Below are 22,312 nucleotides of genomic sequence, written 5' to 3'. Positions count from 1 at the left end.
ATGACTGAGGTGTTCTTCTCCAAACCAAAGTTACTATTTTATTCACTAGTTCCTTCCCCCACACTTATTTTTCCTAGATCGTCCTGGTTTGTTGAATGTGAAACCCATTGAAGATATACAAGACAATTTGCTGCAAGCTTTGGAGCTCCAACTAAAGTTGAATCACCCAGAATCATCCCAGCTGTTTGCAAAGTTGCTTCAGAAAATGACGGACCTCAGACAGATTGTAACAGAACATGTGCAGCTGTTGCAAATAATAAGGAAAACGGAGACAGATATGAGTCTTCATCCACTCCTACAAGAAATCTACAAAGACTTATATTAATGACCACAAAAATTCTAATCTGCTGACATAATGTACGTTCTTCAAATTGCACTATTTCTTTGAGGGAAAACATTACATACCGAAGAAATTACTGTGAAATACCATTTAAAAAAAGAGAGAAAGCTTTAGTATAGTAGATGTATTTTATGCATATTGTTTATAAAGACACATTTACAATTTACTTTTAATATTAAAAATGTCTATATCATGAAATCGTTGGCAGTATTTTCACAATTAATTTTTTCACTATGTTATTTCTTAAACAAAATTGCTTGTCCAATATGTTTACAACTTCATTGAAGTTGGTTAACAGTGCAGTTAAATGTTCAACTTAAAAATAAATGTCTTCTTCCTCAAACATGTCTAGAGGAAATCCAAGATACTACATCTGGTTCTATAAGTGAAACTCAAAAGTTAGCAACAAAAACAATGATTGAATCTCAGGTTATTGGAATTCTTCATGAGAACTCAAAAGACTAGAGTTTTACCTACTTGGCCTGATTACATCTGGACCCACTTTAAGACTCTTTTACACTGCCATCTCCAAATGTAAGTGACATCAGGAAACCATCGGCTGTTTACATTTTTAGGAACAAGAAGCCTTTTTAATTAACTTAGTCTAAGAGCAGTCTATGCTATGCAACTGGGGCTGAGACATATTTCACATTATGCACCACCATCAAGCAGCATATTCAGCTCAAAGTGCTATGTAAAATAGAAATAAAGTGACTTATGAACATCAAGCAGGGTTTGGATTTGTTCTTCAAGTCATAAACCCACAATATAATCTCCCACTGTGTTAGTTTGTCTTTCAGATGTCAGTGTTTCTCCTTGGGAACATGGAAGTTTTGTTCATCACTCATTCATTTTGTTGTGTGTTGTCCCCAACATGTTAGGTAAGAATACACTGAGGACCAAATTCAGAGGCTAGTTTGATTGAATCTAAGGGAAGCTGAAATAACTTGCACCTTCTTTTAGTACTCTCAGCATTGAATTCACACTCCCTTAGAGTCAGATCCAGGAATCAACATACACCCTTAGTGCCATCTGTGACATTGGTCCACTGAGGGAGTCTAGTTGATATAAGTCACACTGAGGGGCCAAAAGAGAGGGATGTTGCAAAAAGAGCAACTAACAGGAAGGCATATGGTAAAATAGGGAGTTGACAAGAATCCCTTGTTTTTATTTGTATATCACAAAGTATGCCTTAAACTTAGTGAGCCAAGTGCAGAGGTGATGTGTAAGTGGACCAGGAGGAGGAATAAGTTTGTGTGTGTTTGTGTGTAGATTCTTCAGAATCTAGGCCAGATCTTTACCCATGGATGAGTTTATTAATGTCATGACTGTTCATGTTATGGGAATGAATAATCCAACAAAAAGGAAAAGAGTATTCCGCTCGCTGACAAAGAATTTTCTGAGTATAATCTATTTATAGGAAACACACTTGAAGAAAAATTATGATAAACACATGAATACATCTTGGACTCAGCTACCATCTCTCTCCAGGCCAATCTAATAAAAGAGCAGGGTAGCAATACTTTTTGTTAAATGCTTCTCTTTCATTGTTTCAGTACAATATATAAATACAGAGGGCAGATATATTTTAATTCAGAGGTTCTTGAAAAGTAAACTTCTCACCTTGCCCAATGCATATGGTCCCAATCACAGGCAAGCTTTTTTTAAATCAGTTTTTTAGTGACTTGGGAAGTTTTATGGAAGGGGATATAATTCTAGGGGGGATTTTAACAAGGTGCTTAATTCCATTTTGGATCAACTGTATGTACACAGAGGTACTGGGGAGGAGCAAGTGCAAATTTGTTGCATCACTTAGAAAATGAGGATCTGGGGGGGATGTCTGATGGGAAATGAATCTGGATGTCAGGGACTATACATATTATTCTGCTACTCATGGATCGTATTCCAGGATTGATATGATTTTCATTTCTAGAGTTTTGGCTAATATGGTCAAAAAAGCTAATCTGGGAGTTATAACTTGGTTGGATCATTCCGCTGCAAGACTGGGACTCAGAAGAAAAACAAAGGGCCTGGTGGTTGAATAGAGCTTTGTTATATCACCCCCTTATAACCATAAACTGGAGAAAAAAACAGTACTGAAAAGAATAAAATGATATGAGGGTTCTCTGAGATGCTGGAAAAGCAGTAGTGAAGAGAATACCTATACATAAAACATCATACCTCAAAAAGATGAGAGCTCTTGAAGAAGATACTTTAGTTAAATAACTTTCTTTTCTGGAAGGAGACATAAATCTATAGGATCTTAAAGAGTGTATAAGTTTAATCTTCCCTCTAATTTCAATTATTTTCTGTTACAAACAGGTAAGGCTAAGCAAACATTTAGCTATATTAAACAAAAATATTATGAAAAGGGCAATAAAGCTGATAGGCTTTTAGCAAGAGAGTTAATACAGAAACAGGATACATCAGCCATCCTTCTGATTAGAAATAAAAAGGGGTATTTAGTAACTGGCATCAGACAGATTTCTGAAATGTTTGCTAACTTTTTTCTATACTTTGTATACTTCAGAACATCCAAATCCTGAATTTATAAATAGATATTTGAGAAGTATAAAAATCCTCAGGTCTTAGAGGATGATGTGGCAGATCTTGATAGGAAAATTACGGCAGAGGAAGCTGAAGATGTAGTTAAGAATTTAAAATCCAAGAAATCTCCAGGTCCCACAGGTTTTCTGGGGAGTATTATAGAGCTCTGAACAAGTATTGGTCCCCATTTTAACTGAATTGTTTCAAGGCATATTACAGAGGAATGAGATTCCAGATCCATTAAAAGAGGCAAAAATTGTAATCATTCTGAAAGAAAGAAAAGGTGTTACCAATTGTGCGTCATACATACCTATTTCTTTCATTAACATGAATCCTAAAATTTAAGCCAAGGTGCTAGCAAACAGATTAAGTGTCATCTTGCCCAAATGTGTTCACCCGGACCAATCTGAATTCACTGTTGGCAGGCATCTATCTGATAATATCAGAAGAACTCTCAATTAGATCTACAATTGTTAATTCTAGCAATTCTTCCTCTGTGCTGCTTTCTTTGGATACTGAGAAAGCCTTTGACTAGCTGGAGTGGGAGTACCTCGGAGATTTTGGAAAGTTTGGTTTTGAAAATCAGTTTTTATAGGGGCATATTGGTCCTCTATATTCATCCTTGAGCATCTGTTTTGGTTAATAGTCATCAATCCCCTCCTTTTAATTTGTCTAGGAGTATGAGATAGGGTTGCCCGTTATTCCCCCTGCTGTTTGCTTTGGCAATGAAACCATTTACAATAAAGGTGAGAAATAGCCCCTTGGTAAAGGTCATCAAAATGTCTTGTGGATTAGAACACAAATAGCTTTGTGTGCCGACAATGTCTTATTATACTTGCAGGATCCAGAAGGCTTATTTAAAATTATAAAACAGTTGATTTTAGAATTTTGCAGGTATCACGTTTCCAAATAAATTATGATAAATCTGAAATTTTAGGAATTAATATTCCTGAAAGGGTCAAAACAACCTGTTGTCAGCTACATAAATTTAAATGGGTAAAGGAATCTTTAAAATATTTAGGAATAAGTATTGTGGAGAAACATAACAAATCTTTTTAAGGCAAATTACCCTCCAATGTGGAGTAAAATAATAAAAATGTGAATGGAACAAATATTAAATTTCTTGGTGAGGTACGGTAGCCTTGGTAAAGATGAATGTCCTTCTAAAGTTGTTGTTTTTGTTTCAGTGCAACCCTATTGGTATCGCTGACATGACATTAAAAACATGGCAGGATGAGCTATTAAAATTAATATGGAAAACATAAAAAACAAAGGGTGAGTTCTAAACTTCTGCATAAGCCTATAAAAGCAGGGTGGATTAGTTTTCCCTAGTTAGGTTTATTACTATTATTATTATAATTTTATTTTATCATGCATCACAATTAAAATATGTGATCAAGTGGGTTAAAAATAGACCATACAAACACTCAGTAAAACTCAAACAAGACTGGAGCCCAAATTTAGCTATTCATAGTAATTGTTGGTTAAAAAGAAATTTACGTCACCAAAATCATTCTTCCAGATCACCTTAGCAGCTTTGGACAAATTTTCCCATTGATGAGGCCCTCTCCCTTAGCTACTTTCATTAATAATCAGAATTTTATCCCTAGGAATTATCAAAGTGACTATTCATTCTGGGTAAAAGCTGAGATTACTCAATTTGGACAGCTGTTCCTGGTTTCGGATTTGAATCATACCAGGATACACCAGACCCTCACTAGAACGCGGGATTTGGGATCCATGCGGGTACCAAGTTAATGCGGGGACTGCGTTAAAATGAATTGCAATTAAAGTAATTAAATTTGGGATCCATGGCCGCAACCGCATTATATGTGAATTCGCGCTACATAGACACGTATTCTAGCGGGGGTCCGCTGTATATGTAATAATATAAATAATTTCAAGATCCTATATTTTCAGTATTTACAAGTCCAACATTGTATTGTGAAATCTGAATATACTTCTAACCACATTTGAGGAGTTGACCCAGGAGCAAGCTGGAACAACTTCTAAGGGCTTGTCTTCACTACAAGGGTAAATTGACCTACGTTACGCTATTCCAGCTATGTGAATAACGTAGCTGGAGTCGACATAGCTTAGGTCGACTTACCCCACTGTCTTCACTGTGCAGCGTCAATGGGAGACGCTCGCTGGTCGACTCTTCTTGGAGAGCTGGATTACTGGGATCGACTGGAGAGCACTCTTCACTAGACCCGCTAAATCGATCCCTGCTGCATCAATTGCAGCAGCATCAATCTCTCTGTAGTGAAGACCAGCCCTGACATATATATAATTTTGATTGACAAAGATGTTGCTAAGAAAACAACCCAGATGAAAAGATGGGAGAGGGATCTGGATAAAAAAATTAATCTAGATGAATGAATCTCTGTAAGGGGAAGGGAACATACATCTTCAATTTTTGTAGTTCATATTTAATTTTTTTTATAAATTATAAATTACTTTATAAATGGCTTTTGACTCCAGTTAAGATCCATATTTTTGCTACTATGGAGGTGCTCTGTTGAGCGTTTGCAGGGAAAGGGGTCATACTTGCATATGAGGTGTTTGAGTCCAAAGAATTAGACAGTTTTGGGAGAAAATTATGAGAGTCATCTTATGAAAAATGCTGGCTTCTTAAAGATCACCAGACCTGCTTATTTAATGCTCCAGTAAAGGATCTGCATTTTAAATAGAAAAACAAATACATTTCTTTTTTTATTCTTAGCAGCTAGACTATGTATTGCACATTACTGGGAAAATGTGACCCCTCCTCCTATGGAACTGTGGTATAGTAAAATACAGACTGCTCGTTTAAGGGAAAAGCTTTCACATCAAATACATGAGTAGTTCTCAAACTTTTATACTGGTGACCTTTTTCACATAACAAGCCTCTGAGTGCGACCTTCCCCCTTATAAATTAAAAACACTTCTTTATATATTTAACACCATTATAAATGCTGGAGGCAAAGCAGGGTTTAGAGTGGAGGCTGACAGCTCATGACCCCCCATGTAAGAACATAAGAATGGCCCTACTCGGCCACACCAAAGGTCCATCTACCCCAGTATCCTGTCTTCCAACAGTGGCCAGTGCCAGGTGCCCCAGAGGGAATGAACAGAACAGGTAATCATAAAGTGATCCATCCCCTGTCGCTCATTCCCAGCTAGAGCTTCTGGCAAACAGAGGCTAGTCCCAACCCCCAGTTTGAGAACCCCTGAAATACATACACAAAAGAAGTCCCAAAAAGAGGATAAATATTTAGAAATGTGGTCACTCTTTCTAGCATACTCAGAAGAGGAGGTATCCTCAGCCAGCAAAACAGAATCTTTAAATATGTTCTTTGAATATTAACCTGATCCTGAACAAGTAATGTACGATGTAGTATGTTAATGTTTTATTGTAACTTGGCCTTGCTAAAAAGTTTTTTTTAAAAAAATCTAAGCCAGATCTTCAGCTGGCATGAATTAGCAGTACTCCAGATCTTTCCTCTAAGACTCTAATCTGGTATAATTTACATGATGAAGGGGCTGTGAGAATATGTAAATTCTTCTTCAAGTGTTTGTTCATGTCCATTCCAATCAGGTGTGTGTACGCACACATGCACGTTGGCCAGAAGATTTTTCCCCTAGCAGCATCCATTGGGTTGGCCTGGGTGCCCCCTGGAGTCGCGCCTCCATGGTGCCTAATATAGAGCCTTGCCGAACCACCACCCCCTCAGTTCCTTCTTACCGCCAGTGACGGTGTCTGGAACTTCCCTAGCTCTTGTTTAGCAAGTTTGTCCTTTATCTAGTTGTATATCGTTAGTTTGTTAGAGTTGTTATCTAACAAATATATATCTCAGTATAGAGTTTGGTGGGGGTTTTCCCGCCGACTCAGGCTCCCCGGAACTGTGGTATGCCACGGTCCCCAGGCTTTAAGAACTGTGTGACCTGCACTAAAGCGTGACCCCCAATAGTCCTGTTTACGGTGCCTTGGGGAAACCCATCAGAAAAATCATTGTAAGATCTGCCGCGAGTTCCATCCAAGGACTCTTAAAGAAAGAACAGTGGCTCAAGGTGATCCTCATGGAGGCAGCTCTATGCCCCCATTCCGACTCGGGCTTTGGGGACCCGACCCCTAGTGCATTGTCTTCAACGCAGAGTGCCCCGGCACCGTCGTCAAGTTAGGTGCCAAGAAAGGACTCCTCTAGAGACACTCGGCACTGACATGGCTCCTCGCGGGGCCTGTCTGATTGTAGGCACCATTCCCACTCGCTGGTGCCTCAAAAGAAGAAAAATACGGACAATTGTTCACCTCCAGCTAAGCTAAGAGAAGTGAGACACCAGGCGGGCCACTCCTCTGGATCCCCTGCTGGGGCCGTGTCAACTCCTGCCCAAGTGAGGCAGTCAAGTCTGGCCCCGCCTCGGTCGCCGGTGCCTATACAGCAGCTACAGCTCCCATCAACGCCGGAAATGTACCAGGCTGCTCGGGACCTCCTCCATCTTACGGCACCATTCTTGCCCACCGGGGGAAGGAACCACCAATGCCGGCAGACCCGCCCCATCTTCCGGTGCAGTTGAAGGGGAAGCCAGCTATGATGTCGAGGCATTCCCCCTCACCATGTTCCTCAGTGCCTACCCGCTTGGACAGAGATCCTACCCGCTCCCCGAGCTCTCAATGTTCGAGGCACCAAGTATCGGCTCCTCCATGGTCTTCAGTGTCAGAGACCTCGGAGTCAGAGACCAACTCCTATTGCTCTGGAAGGAGCCAAAGTCACAGATTGAGGTATGGGAGAGACAGGAGAGAACCCCAGGAGAGGCCTCTGCAGTGGCAGAACCCGCCTCAGTGGCCCTTCTGGACCCCCTGGGCCTTTCACCAAGGACAGGGAGGAACCCAGGGTCCCCGCTCTGTGACGTCTTCTGTGGCCTCTGCCATTTTTGTTCCACCATCTGCTGCGTACCTGCCTTCAGCACCTATGGTCCCGATGCCTCTGCCTCCGGCTCCATCATTGACTGTGGCACCGTGCTCGGCTCCGACCTCAGCACCGCCCTTGGCAGCGTCTTCGCACCCAGCTCCAACTCCAGCTCCGTTGTCGATGTCGACATCGATGCAGGCACCGATGACCCCGGTGCCAATGTCGGCAGCGGGCCCTCCGCTTCCCTTGGCTCCTGTGAGCGTACCGATGCAGCTCCCTCCCGTCATACGGACGACTGCACCGACACGTACTTCGCCGTCCGCAGCCCTGGCATCAGTTGCAGGCATCACTACCACCAACGCTACCCTGAGAGTCTCGTTACCCCTCGGGGGCGAATGGCAGGGAGCTTCCACTCCCAGTAATCACTTCCTCCTCTTCATTGCCAGACAAAGCATTGGCGAGGACAGCCATAGCCCCTGCGTTAGAGGACAACAGAGTGCTACAGCAGTTGTTGCATAGGGTCTGGGCATCAAGGCTGAGGAGGTGGTAGAGGAGGCTGATCCCATGATGGACATCCTAGCACCCTCCGGGCCTTCACGTATTGCCCTTCCACTTATAAAGACCATTGTGGACACCACTAAGACCCTGTGGCGATGCCAGCTTCCTTGCCACCCACTGCCAAGTGCAATGAGCGGAGGTATTTTGTGCCCTCCAGAGGGTTCAAGCATTTATACTCCCGCCCACCCCCTGACTCTCATGCTGGTTAGCTGCATTGACCACCAGTGAGACAGGGTTTCCAAGGACCCTCCCCAAAGAACAGGGATGCTAAACGTCTAGACCTTGTGGGGAGAAAGGTCTAACTCGACAGGGGGTTTGCAGATCCATATCGCAAACCAACAGGCCACTGCGAGTAGGTACTCGTACAATATCTATGTGGTGATGGCAAAGTTTACGGACCTTGTCCCTTCGGACTCCCAGACCAAGTTCATAGCCTTGGTGGAGGAAGGGAAACTAGTGTCCTGTGCTTCCCTACAGGCTGCATTAGATGCTAGGGATGCTGCCACTAGAGTTATGGCGACTGATGTAGCTATGAGACGGAGTGCTTGGCTCCAAGTTTCAGGGCTACCCTATGAGGTCCAGCAAACTATTCAAGACCTCCCATATGAGGGTGAGACCATTGGCGCCGACTCCATGGGTGCTCTGGGGCTGGAGCACCCATGGGGAAAATTAGCGGGTGCTCTGCACTCACCAGCATCCAAGCTCCCCTCCCCCCTGCCCCACTTCCTCCTCCGCGTCCCGCCCTGAACGTGCCACGTCCCCGCTCCTCCACCTACTTTCCAGCATTTCCCACCTGGCCACCACCAAACAGCTGTTTGGCGGTGTAGCAAGCTCCAGGAGAGCGGGGGAGGGACGGGAATGTGGTGCACTCAGGGGAGGAGGTGGGGAAGAGGCAGGGCTGGGGCAGGGATCTGGGGAAGGTGTTGGTTGGGGCAGGGACTTTGGGGAAGGGGTTGGAATGGGGCAGGAGTGGGAGGGGGTGGGGCAGGAACAGGGCCTCATGGAACAGGTGGAGTCGGGGCAGGGCCAGGGGCAGAGAGGTGTCAAGCACCCACCAGCGGGAGCAGAAGTCGGCGCCTGTGGGTGAGACTCTTTCTTCTGAAAAGACAGATAAGAGACTGTCCAGCCTGAAAGACTCACAACCCTTAAATCCTTGGGCCTGCATACCCCTCCACGCAGTGGAGACACTTCCGCCCACAACCTCCTCAGAGATTCCAGCAGCAGAACCATCAGGATGGTTCTTGGAGAAGGAACAGGATTGGCAGGAGGAGGCAACACCCATTCTCGAGTCAGGGCTCTGGCCAACTCAAACTGCCTTCTGACCCTAAACCAGCCTTTTGAAGGTGCAGTCGAGGACGGCGCACCAGATCACGGACTGGATCTAACCTGCCTTACCTTTTCCTCCCGACTATCCCCTTTCTACTGTGGATGGTCCCGTATCACCTCAGGCCACTGGGTGCTTCGCACGGTAGAGAGGAGATACTTCATCCAATTCTGTGCCCTCCCACCCTTCCACCCCCCTTCCCCATACCTCTTCAGGGACATTCCTCCCACAGGCAAGGTTTCAAGCCCTCAACAACATGATCCAGGGAGTCATGCAGTTTCCCATCACTACCACAAGAAACTGCCTGAAGCTTCTCGGGCACATGGCAGCCTATACGTACGTGGTACGACACACCAGGCTCAGGCTCCACCTGCTCCATTCATGGCTAGCATCAGTCTATTGACCAGCCCGGGACAGCTTGGACAGGATCATGACCCTGCCTCACCCTATCCTCGATTCGCTCCGGTGGTGGACCGATGTCCAGCAGGTGTGCTCAGGGGTCCCTTTTGCTGCCCCACAGCCATCCGCTGGTGATGGACGCGTTGGACTTCGGCTGAGGAGCTCATCTGGGGGACCACAGGACTCAAGGTCTCTGGTCGCAGGCAGATCTGCGCCTCCACAACAATGTCAGAGAGCTCAGAGCAGTGCATCTAGCATGCCAGAAATTCCGCTCTTTCCTAACCAGACAATGCGCATCAGTCATGATGGACAATATGGCTGCAATGTTCTATATCAACAAACAGGGGGGTGCACACTCCTCTCCCCTGTGCCAGGAAGCCCTCATGCTATGGGCCTTCTGTGTAGAACATTCAGTCCACCTGTAGGCGTTGTACCTCCCCAGGATTAAGAACAAGCTGGCGGACCACCTCAGCAGGTCATTTCACAGCCATAAGTGGTCCCTTTGCCTGGACATCACAAATTCAGTCTTCCAGAGGTGGTGATTTCCCTTAATCGACCTCTTCGCCACGCGACACAACAGGAAGTACAAGCAATTCTGTTCCTTCCAGAATCACAGCCCAGGCTCCACACCTGACGCGTTCCTCCTCCATTGGGGAGGGACTCTCCTATATGCCTTCCGGCCAATATCACTTGTTCACAAGGTCCTGCTCAAGATCCACAGAAATCATGCTCAGGTCATACTGATAGCACCAGCCTGGCCCCATCAGCACTGGTACGCATCCCTCCTAGACATGTCCATGAGAGCCACGATTACCTTGCCACTCTCCCTGGACCTTCTCACATAGGATCACGGATGTCTCCAACACCCAAACCTACAGTTGCTCCATCTCACAGCATGGAAGCTCCATGGTTGAATCCATTGGAACTTTCCTGTTCAGATCAGGTTAGACAGGTCCTCTTTGGCAGTAGGAAACCCTCAACGAGGGCCATGTACCTTGCCAAGTGAAAGAGATTTTCAATCTGGTTGGCGCAGCGCAACTCGCCCCCGACGCTAGCCTTTGTGCCGCACATTCTAGACTACCTTCTATATCTGAAGCAAGAGGATCTCTCGTTGCCTTCTATAAGAATGCACTTGGCTGCCATCTCTGCCTTCCACCTGGCGTACATGTCCGCTCAATTTTTGCTAAGCCCATGGTCAGCTCCTTCCTAAAATGGCATGACAGGTTGTACCCGCATGTCCGCCAACCGGTTCCTGCCTGGGACCTCAACTTGGTCCTCTCTAGGCTCATGAGGCCACCTTTTGAGCCTTTAGCAACATGCTCCCTGCTCTATCTTTCCTACAAGGTCATGTTCCTTGTGGCGATAATCTTGGCCAGGAGGGTGTCTGAGCTCAGTGCCCTGACTTCAGACCTGCCCTACAACGTGTTCTTTAAGGACAAGGTTCAGCTCAGGCCCCATCCTGCTTTCCTCCTGAAGGTTGTCTCGCAGTTCCATATCAACCAGGACATCTTCCTCCTGGTTTTCTACCCTAAACCTCATTCTAGCAACATGGAGCAGAGACTTCACTCTCTGGATGTCTGCAGGGTGCTGGCCTTTTACATGGAGAGAACGAAAACGTTCAGGAAGTCGGTCCAGTTGTTCGTGGCAGTGGCTGACAGGATGAAAGGTCAGCCAGTTTCATCCCAGTGAATTTCGTCATGGACCGTGTCCTGTATCCCTGAGTACTATGACCTGACAGGTGTTCCCACACCTCCGATTACGGGGCACTCTACCAGGGCGCAGGCTTCATCTACAGTGTTCCTGGCTCAGGTTCCCATCCAGGAAATCAGCAGAATAGCGACGTGGTCTTCCATATACATTTTCGCTGCGCGTTACGCGACCACCTGACAGGCCAAAGACAATGCGGCCTTCGGAAGAGCAGTGCTCCAATCAGTGGACAGCTCCAACCCCACCTCCTAAATTTGGCTTGGGAGTCACTTGATTAGAATGGACATGAACAAGCACTCGAAGAAGAAAAAATGGTTACTCACTTCTCGTAACTGTTGTTCTTCGAGATGTGTTGTTCATGTCCATTCCAATACCCACCCACCTACCCCTCTGTCGGAGTAGCTGGCAAGAAGGAACTGAGGGGGTGGTGGATTGGCAGGGCTCTATATTAGGTGCCATGGAGGCATGACTCCAGGGGGCACCAAGGCTGACCCGACAGATGCTGCTAGGGGAAAAATATTCCAGCCAATGTGCACGTGCGTGCACACCTGATTGGAATGGACATGAACACCAGATCTCAAAGAACAACAGTTACGTGAAGTGAGTAACCGTTTTTTTTAGAGCAGTTCAGAGTTCCTTAAAGTCATGACCCAATTTTGAAAATGCTTCCTAGCAGCCCCAGTGCTTACTATTGTGGCAGCTATGGGACTATAGCTGGTAGTAAGAATTATGTCCAGCAGGAAGTTCTTGCAGAATTGGATCCTTAGGCTTGTAAATTTGGCCCTGAGAGTTAAAATTCACCAATGAGATTGCAAACTCAGTATGAGCTATTGATTAGCTTTGATCTCCACAACTGGCAACAAGATCATTCCTGGTGATTTAAATGTGACCGCCCTAAATCAAATGGAATATTGCAAGGGGGTTTATGATGACAGTGCTTACATGTTCCCTGCACTGTTCACACCAGGAACACGGCGTTTGCTGAGCAGCAGGTTCTAACAGGAATTATATGTTCACCAATTTGTGGTTAAAATTCAAAAGGGAGTTGTGATGAGATGTCCATCCCACACAAGGCCTAAATGGGTTAAGGTGGCTAGGAGGGCCAATTAACTGCCCAGGCTGCACTTGGAGGAGGAGTCAGGGAGCAGAGATTAATTAGACAAGGCTCCACGGGACAGGAACGGGTCGGGTCTGTATAAAGCCCTGGAGCTGAAAGCAGCTAGGAGCAGCAGTTTACAGGTAGCCTACGGTTCCTCCCTGGGAGAAGGGAGTTTGGGCCAACAAACCCAGAGAAAGGGGGAGAGCAAGAGAGGCAGGAAAGGTTCAGGAGAAAAGCAGCGAGATACGGAGTAGAGCAGATCTTGGCTGCCTATGAGAGGGCCTCTGAGCTAGAACTTGGATTAGAGGGTGAGCACTGGAGAAGCGGCATGGTCAAAGCAGTGAAGGGAAGACTGCCATTTTGTATAGTGGGTCTTGGATACCTCTGGAAGGGGAGACATGCATAGTGACCTGGGCAGAGGGCCAACTCATGAAGAAGGAACATCTGGAGTTGCAGAGGATGCAAGAGGATGATAGGACAAACACCTCCAAAGGAGGGCACAAAGCCCTGCCAGAGTTAATTCCCAGAGGCACCATGAGGATATGTCATTAGTGGTGAGTTAACCCTGTCACTGGAATGTTCCATTTTTTTAATTGTTTTTCATCGGATGTTTGCCATTTGAAATTTACCTTGTATCACTGTAGTGGGAAAACCCCTGTCTGATCCAAGAATTCATCCCCTCCTGCAGGAAGACATCACATATTAACTGATACAACAGTGGATCTCAGCTAGAAGTCCTCAGACTATATACTTCCTATAAATAATGACACACAGCACAAATTATGGATCTGAAACTGCATTTCTTGTGCAATCCAATCTGACTTCAGAAGGAGTTAGAGGTGTCCGAGTGATGCAAGATCAGTTCTGATATAAAGAACAAGTCTAGGGCAAGTACATAAATAGGCAAAACCGAAACACTATCTGAAAATAACAGTGGAAGAGATGCATTGATATCAAAATTAAGGTCATGGCTTTGTTATAGGAAAAACATTTGTATAACCAAAAGCACATTAACTCACATAGCTTCATTTTACTTTATTGCAAATTGGAACATTTAAGGAAAGTAGTGGTTTACTAGTGGCACGGTTTGAGTAGTTCAGTGTAATATGGACATAGAGTGCATACATTTCATAGTTGTCCACAAAGTTTTTTCAAGCAGTGGGACAATTAATGTCTATGTTAATTATTAGCCATAAAAATGTTCTGATTCTAAACAGTTACGTCATGATTAGGAAACTTTGCCTAAAATACTTTTCTACAGGGATAGGTCTTATGGGAAAAGTGTTCATTTAATGGACAACTGCTATGTACTAATTTAGAATAAATGACTGTAGTGAGGATATGAAAATGTTTTCTCAAAAAATGATGTTTTCTCTTGTGAATTATACTTATAATTTTGGTCTAACTTTAAATATTTTCTATGGGGTTTTATATATTAAAGATAACAAACTTACTAACAGGAGTTCTTAAGTATGTTGTGATATATTCAGAATTTCCAAAGCTTTGGTGAGTGAGAATCTCCCAAACCATAAATTAACAGTTTGCTTTTTGATCTTGGAGCTATGAAAAACATTTTGCAACTCACAATTAGAAATAATCAGATGACATATGTTTTGCTTCCTAAGGAACTTTGCCATGTTTTTGAATTTCTCTCTCCTCAATGATCTGTCCGACATATTGTGGCACCTTCAGACTTGATGTGCGAGGATGAGCTTCCATTACTTTCCCATGGATTCTAAAACTATTGAACTGATATTCTGTCTATGTTACCCTCGCCTACTTCTTCAGAGAAGAAAACATGGGATCTGATCATGCAGTGGGAAGGCAATGGGACTACTCACATAAATAAGGCTACTTGTGTGAGTAAGGCTTGCAGGAACTGTTTCTGAATTTATGCACATTCAATAACTATCTGTTTAATGACAGGTTTCAGAGTAGCAGCCGTGTTAGTCTGTATTCGCAAAAAGAAAAGGAGTATTTGTGGCACCTTAGAGACTAACAAATTTATTTGAGCATAAGCTTTCGTGAGCTACAGCTCACTTCATCAGATGCATAAAGTGGAAAGTACAGTGATGAGATTTTATATATACACACAGACCATGAAAAAAAATCCACTTCCTGGACACTACAGTGCTAATAAGCTATGGTCACATAAACACCACCCTATACTGGAAACTACTGACCGCTATTCCTACCTACATGCCTCCAGCTTTCACCCAGACCACACCACACGATCCATTGTCTACAGCCAAGCTCTACGATACAACCGCATTTGCTCCAACCCCTCAGACAGAGACAAACACCTACAAGATCTCTATCAAGCATTCTTACAACTACAATACCCACCTGCGGAAGTGAAGAAACAGATTGACAGAGCCAGAAGTGTACCCAGAAGTCACCTATTACAGGACAGGCCCAACAAAGAAAATAACAGAACACCACTAGCCGTCACCTTCAGCCCCCAACTAAAACCCCTCCAACGCATTATCAAGGATCTACAACCTATCCTGAACGACGACCCATCACTCTCACAAATCTTGGGAGACAGGCCAGACCTTGCCTACAGACAGCCCCTCAACCTGAAGCAAATACTCACCAGCAACCACACACCACACAACAGAACCACTAACCCAGGAACCTATCCTTGCAATAAAGCCCGTTGCCAACTGTGTCCACATATCTATTCAGGGGACAGCATCATAGGGCCTAATCACACCAGCCACACTATCAGAGGCTCGTTCACCTGCACATCTACCAATGTGATATATGCCATCATGTGCCAGCAGTGCCCCTCTGCCATGTACATTGGGCAAACTGGACAGTTTCTACGTAAAAGAATAAATGGACACAAGTCAGATGTCAAGAATTATAACATTCATAAACCAGTCAGAGAACACTTCAATCTCTCTGGTCACTTGATTTCTGATCTCAAAGTGAGTATCCTTCAACAAAAGAACTTCGAAAACAGACTCCAACTAGAGACTGCTGAATTGGAATTAATTTTCAAATTGGATACAATTAACTTAGGCTTGAATAGAGACTGGGAGTGGTTGAGTCATTATACTAAGTGAAACTATTTCCCCTTGTTTATTCCTCCCCCCACTGTTCCTCAGACGTTCTTGTTAACTCCTGGAAATGTGCTGGAAATGGCCCACCTTGATTATCACTTCAAAAGGTTTTCTCTCCCCCCACCCCACTCTCCTGCTGGTAATAGCTCATCTTAAGTGATCACTCTCCTTACAATGTATATTTTTTCATGTTTTTTTTCATGGTCTGTGTGTTTATATAAAATCTCATCACTGTACTTTCCACTTTATGCATCCAATGAAGTGAGCTGTAGCTCACGAAAGCTTATGCTCAAATAAATTGGTTAGTCTCTAAGGTGCCACAAGTACTCCTTTTCTATCTTTTTAATGTGTTCCTCACCTTTATATCAAGCAAAAATATTATTTTTTAAAAACTTTAAAGATCCATATACTCTGGGAAAATAAACTCCGTAGGTAATGTTCATCACCAGCAAGTTCTCTAGTAACCACTACTAAAAATTACCTAAATTGATGAGATAGATGGGACAAATACTTTCATCATCATTACAGAAAGTGTGACTGAGGTGGTTTCTATAAAAGTGCTTATTTCACCTGTCTGAGCAGCTAAATAGGTTTCAGCACCATGTGTGAGCCCACGTGCCGAGGCTTGTTACTGATAATAGTTGGTAATGGATCCCACCCCCGCTGTAGCCGGACCCAAAGGAAGCGGCAATCATTGCATAATGGATCCCATCACGCTGAGCCTTTTCATCCGGGGGTCGTGTGGGCGTGGGGGGAGATCAGGCTGTCGCTCCTCCCCAAAGCGCTCAGGACCAAAGATGAGAGCCCCCATGTGTGAGGTTATTACTGATAATAGTTAGTAATGGATCTTTTTCCTAGTATAGACAGCCCTTTGGTAGTTTTAAATATTTGAAGTGTAGCAAAAGGATAACTGATAACTTACCTGCAGAAATAATTGTTGCTTATGCTATCCCAGGCAAACACTAACAATCAGGATTCAGTGTTTGGTTTGCAAAGCTAAACACTGCAATAACAATTAGGAAATTTTATTAGGATTCTCTCTTTAAAATAAAAAATTAAGGTGATGTCTACTCTGTAAGTATTAAGGATACAAAAATGCTGCAAGAGATCACAATATCCTTAAGGAAGAAAACAAAACCAATCCCTCTGGCTCAAGTGCTCAATCATGTGCCTTTCAAATGGTTGGGACTTACTCTCATGCAGAGGAAAAATTCTGTGCATAGTAATAAACCCTATTCCTACTTCACAGCCTGCAGTGGATAAAAATTTAGCTGTCTATGGATTGGGAGAGGTAGGAAGATAAGTGCATTCCTCTACCATATGCCAAGTTCTGCACCACTGGATCTGATGCTGGTAGTAAGGGGCTGGCTCATGAATGGATAGGTTTGTCAATTTTTTTTATTTTATTGGCTTGGAGGGTTTACAAATTGTGGAGGGGAAAGGGACAACAGAATGTGGTAAAGACTGATCACTAGATGCAAGAAGACAACCAGTGTGCAACATCTAAAACCAAAAATTAGAGAGCACATTAAAACCAGGGCCAGCTGGGATAGGCTGCCAAAGCTTCAGCTGTAATGTAATATTGATACAAAAAATGAAGCACATATATAACGTATTTACAGTATATTCCCTTAGTAGGAGCAGTTGCTAGTTGTCTATGGGCAGAATAATTCCAGAGATAACAAATGGTTGCTATATGGCTGTTTGGCATAAACAGCATGAGAAGTTGCTATAAAACCTGTCACACGCCTTCTCGGCTACAAAGAGACTGAGCTGCAGGAAAAGCATGAACAAATCCAACTGAACCCAATACAGTATGTGAAGAAGGTATTGTTCTACTCATTAGCCTCCTTGCTCACCAGAAATGATAAGCAAGGGGCCTGCATCAAGGACTATGCATAGCATCTCTGCTTATCCTACAATAGGATCTGGCCCTTAAAGTGCTGCAGAAATGTGGAGCATTCACAAGGTACATGCCCGACCAACATATGCAGCACACAGATTAGACACTTCGGATATGTCTACACAGCAATGTAAGCCCAGGGCTAGTAGAACCTGAGTCAGAAGACCCTGGGTTTGTAAATTTAACTCATTTGTAATCCCAGATTAGGAATTGTTGCTCCAGTGTCTACACTTCATTATGGAGGCCCAAGTCCAACGACCCATATCCCAGACTTCCTAGTGACCTCCCAAAATGTGGTCACTTTAGCCCTTTGTTTGTGGTGCAGTGTAGAAAAACTTGACTGTCCACCAAACTTAGCTATCCGGAGGACAAAGAAAATGTCTGCCTGTGGGATACTTTTGGTGGACTCCAAGTGCTCAAGGGTGGTTGGGCTGCATCTACACTAAAATGCAATAAGGCTTGAACCCTGATTCCTGGCTTGACTAAGGCTTGGACCCTCCACCCCCATAGGGGTGCTGTGACTTTGGGTCCAAACCCTGGGCTAGCATGATTTGTGTGTAGACAGAAGGGAGGTTAGGCTTGAGCCTAAATTTGAACCCTGGGCTTACACTGAAGTGTAAATATACCCTTAGAAACAAGCTTTAGAACATATATAGTTATTTGTATCACAAAGAACCTAGAGGCTCCAGCCAAGAGTGGGGCCCCATTGTATTAGGCACTATACTGATACATAGCAAAAGATAATCCCTGCCTTGAAGAATTTACAATGTAAGACAAGACAGACAAAGGGTGGGAAGGGAAAACAGAAGGATGAAGTGAATTTGCTAAGGTCACACAGCAGGTTTGTGGTACAACGAGAAACTGAACAAAGGTCCCAGATTACAGCCCTAGCCACTTGACCATGCTGCTCCTTACGGACTTGTAGTTTAATATTTTATAGTAGCTGTCTTGCAGGACATGAATTTAATCATATTTGATTACACAAGCTTTCTGAAAGCATAAATCCTGACTCTAGCCAGAAAACAGAGCATTTGAATTGATCTGTTCCCAAAATATAAACAGTGCCTTCAGTTCACAACCTCCTTCCATGACACAATCTTTATACTGTGCCCTGTACAAAATCATTCACTAGAAATAAATTAGTGTATGAATTTAACCACTCACTGAGATTTTTGTAGACAGAATTCTGTGGGTCCTGTCCTTCAGCCTATAATCAATGTAATGACATATGTGCCTTCAGGAGCAGGTCCTTTGAGACATTTAATTAATTAATTTGCTTTATTACACTCAGCAACAACTAACATTAGTTCTTAATTCTGAATCAGGGCAAGCTTCTAAGTGTGATTTTGCTAGCTGAGCATAACTGTCAATTGTGCTTTTAATTAAGAGAGCAAGTGGTAGAACAGAAAGAGAGGCTGCCCCAGTTATGAATGAGAATAGCCATTTTATAGAGGCACACACACAGTAAAACGACTTTCTTTTTAATTATTTAAGATCCCTTACTGTGCTGGAAATGGGCAGCATTTTCCTACCAGTGTTTCTTGGCCAAGAAGAGTATCATTAAATTAAATCATTAATACACTGAATGCAGTTACCCAACAAGGCTCTCAGCTCTGTGGAAACAAGAGAAAACTGTACTCTCCAGAGGCAGGGGAGGGAAGGAGAACTAAGCAGCATCATTGGTTCTCACACTGGGAAGAGCTGGCAAGGCTGTAGAGGATCTTGTCCTGCTTGCTGCAATGATGATTAAAGCATTCTGTTGTGTCAGCATATCTTTCGTTTGTTAGTGCTAAATCTCAACTGGCCATATCCTGCCAGATTTGCAAGTGAAGCCTGCCAAGCCATCTCAACAAAAATGCAGCTTTAAATATTATAAATGATGCTGCATTTTGCTGTGGAAATATTTCCTGAAAAGGCTGTTCCAAAACATCCTCTACTGGGAGAAGAAAAGGGAAGCCTGGGAGAGGGGGGAAGGAATGAAAGGGGGTGACTTTTCACTAACTTTAAAAAAAAAAAAAAAAAAAAAAAAGAGATTCATTTAATGTTATTTTATTAGACCGGATAGAGGTGGAGAGTATTATTCTCCTGTTGTCAGTGGGTTTTTCCCCCCCCAATGACTGTAAAACATTCTAGTGGTGATTTTATACAAAAGAATTGGCAACTGTAATTTTTGGGGGCTCTGCATTTATTTAATAAAAGATTGCTGTCAGGGATTTGCAATTCATCACAGAGCAAAAACTCTCCCATACATGTCTGATATCTGGCAGAGAGGCTCTTTGCTCAGTCTATTGTTATATAAAATGAGAAATCACAGTTGAGCCCAGGAGGTGGTGTTCAGAGCCATTATTCAGATTAGGATTAGGCTAACATTTGGGTTCAAGGCCAAAACAAGAGGAGGATTTGGATTTGTAGTTGATAGCACCAAAATGTTATGAGTTGTTCATCCAAGACTTCAGTCAAATCTCTCAAGATCAACTATTCTTCTGAAATTTCTCCTGCTAGAGCTCTTGCCTTTTATGGATCTGACCTAGATCCAAAACCAGAGAGGCTAAATTGGATATAGGATTCCAAATATGCACGCGCATGCGTGCAGACACACACACAGAAATTAAAAAATGTTCATATTAGATGTTCCAATTCTGGCCCCATCTCTATGGGAAAGTCCTCTCGGTAAGAACAGTCCCATTTTCTCACAAAATTCCTCACAGTTCAGTCTTAAAAAACAAAATTAATAAAATATCATCAGAAACTGATCCAAAGTTGGGCCTAATCCTGCAGTTCTCACTGGGGCAGAATTCACACTGAAGACATTTGGAGTTGCATGGAAGGCAGGTGCAGTACCTCTGGACTGGCAAACCGGAGTGGTCCCAATCTTTAAGAAAGGAGACCAGAGGGTGTGTTCCAACTATAGGGGGATTACACTCCTCAGTCTCCCCAGCAAAGCCTATGCCAGGGTGCTGGAGAGGAGGTTACGCCCATTAGTAGAACCTCAGATTCAGGAGGAATGTGGATTCCATCCCAGGCGTGGAACAACAAACCAGCTCTTGGCTCTCTCTCGCAGATATTCGAGGGGCTGTGGAAGTTTGCTAATCCGGTTTACCTTTGTTTTGTAGACCTGGAGAAAGCATATGACCGCGTTCCACGAGATGTCTTGTGGGAAGTGCTGTGGGTGTATGAGGTCCTGGTGCTGCTTTTGCATGCTATCTGGTCCCTCTATTCCTGGAGTGAGAGTTGCATTCATATTCTTGGCATTAAGTTGAGTTCATGCAAGGTGGGCATTGGACTCCACCAAGAATGTGTCTTGTCCCCACTGCTGTTCGTGATTTTCATGAACAGGATATCAAGGGTCAGCTAAGCTGTGGAGTGCATTCAGTAGAGGGACTCAGAGGAGGCATCTCTACTGTTTGCAACTGATGTTGTCCTTGTTTCTTCAGACTGTGATCTCCGATGCCCACTTGAATTTTTCACTGCTGAGTGTGAAGTGGTTGGGATAAGAATCAGCACCTCCAAATCAGAGATCATGGTCCTCTCCCGGAAGAAAGTGGACTATTCTCTCCAGGTGACAGGGAGCAGCTGCCATTATTGGAAGAGCTTGAGTATCTAGGCATCTTGTTCACGAGTGACGGTAAGAGGGAGAAGGAGATTGACTGACTGGCAGATTGGTGCTGCGGCAGCAGTGATGCGGGCCCTGTACTGATCTGTGGTGGTGAAGAGGGAGCTGAGTTCTCGAATGAAGCTCTCAGTTTACAGATCGAGCTACATCCCCATCCTCGCCTATGATCATGAACTTTGGGTAATGACCGAAAGGATGAGATCGCAGGTACACTTGGTAGAAATGTGGTTTCTCCACAGGGCGGCTGGTCTTACACTCAGACAGGGTGAGGGACTCGACTATTCAGGAGAGCCTCTGAATAGAGTTACTACTCCTCCGGATTAAGAGGAGCCAGCTCAGGTGGTTTGGGCCCCTGATAAGTAGGACCCTATCAAATTCGCGGCCATGAAAAACACATCACGCATCATGAAATTTGGTCTCCCCCTGTGAAATCTGGTCTTGTGTGTTTTTTACCCTATACTATACAAATTTCACAGGGGAGACCAGTGTTTCTCAAATTGGGAGGCCTGACCCAAAAGGGAGCTGCAGGGGGAGTCACAAGGCTATTTCAGGGGGGTTGCGGTATTGCCATCCTTACTTCTGCATTGCCTTCAGAGCTGGGTGGCTGGAGAGCGGTGGCTGTTGACCGGGCGCCCAGCTCTGAAGGTGGAGCCGCGCCAGCAGCAGCGTGGAAGTAAGGGCAGCAATACCATACCATGCCACCCTTACATCTGCGCTGCTGCCTTCAGAGCAGGGTGGTGGGAGAGCAGTGGCTGCTGACTGAGGGCCCAGCTCTGCAGGCAGCAGTGCAGAAGTAAAAGTGGCAATACCATACCATGCTGTCCTTACTTCTGTGCTGCTGCTGCTGGCAGTGGCTCTGCCT

The 22,312-nt window shown here is 44.2% G+C and overlaps 1 protein-coding gene across 1 annotated transcript in view; it reads left to right on the top strand.

Moving 5' to 3' along the window:
* The window catches only part of PPARG (peroxisome proliferator activated receptor gamma), a 49,443-nt gene extending 49,118 nt beyond the window's left edge, over positions 1-325 (top strand). Inside the window, exon 7 of the mRNA XM_077821329.1 lies at positions 78-325. Coding sequence (XP_077677455.1) covers positions 78-325 — 248 coding nt within the window. The remainder of the gene's footprint in view (positions 1-77) is intronic.
* The last annotated feature ends 21,987 nt before the right edge of the window (positions 326-22,312 follow it).

This window comes from Eretmochelys imbricata, chromosome 7 (assembly GCF_965152235.1).
Source record: "Eretmochelys imbricata isolate rEreImb1 chromosome 7, rEreImb1.hap1, whole genome shotgun sequence".
Classification (NCBI taxonomy): domain Eukaryota; kingdom Metazoa; phylum Chordata; order Testudines; family Cheloniidae; genus Eretmochelys; species Eretmochelys imbricata.
Note: the sequence above shows the minus strand (reverse complement) of the source record. Positions and strands in the feature narration are given on the sequence as shown.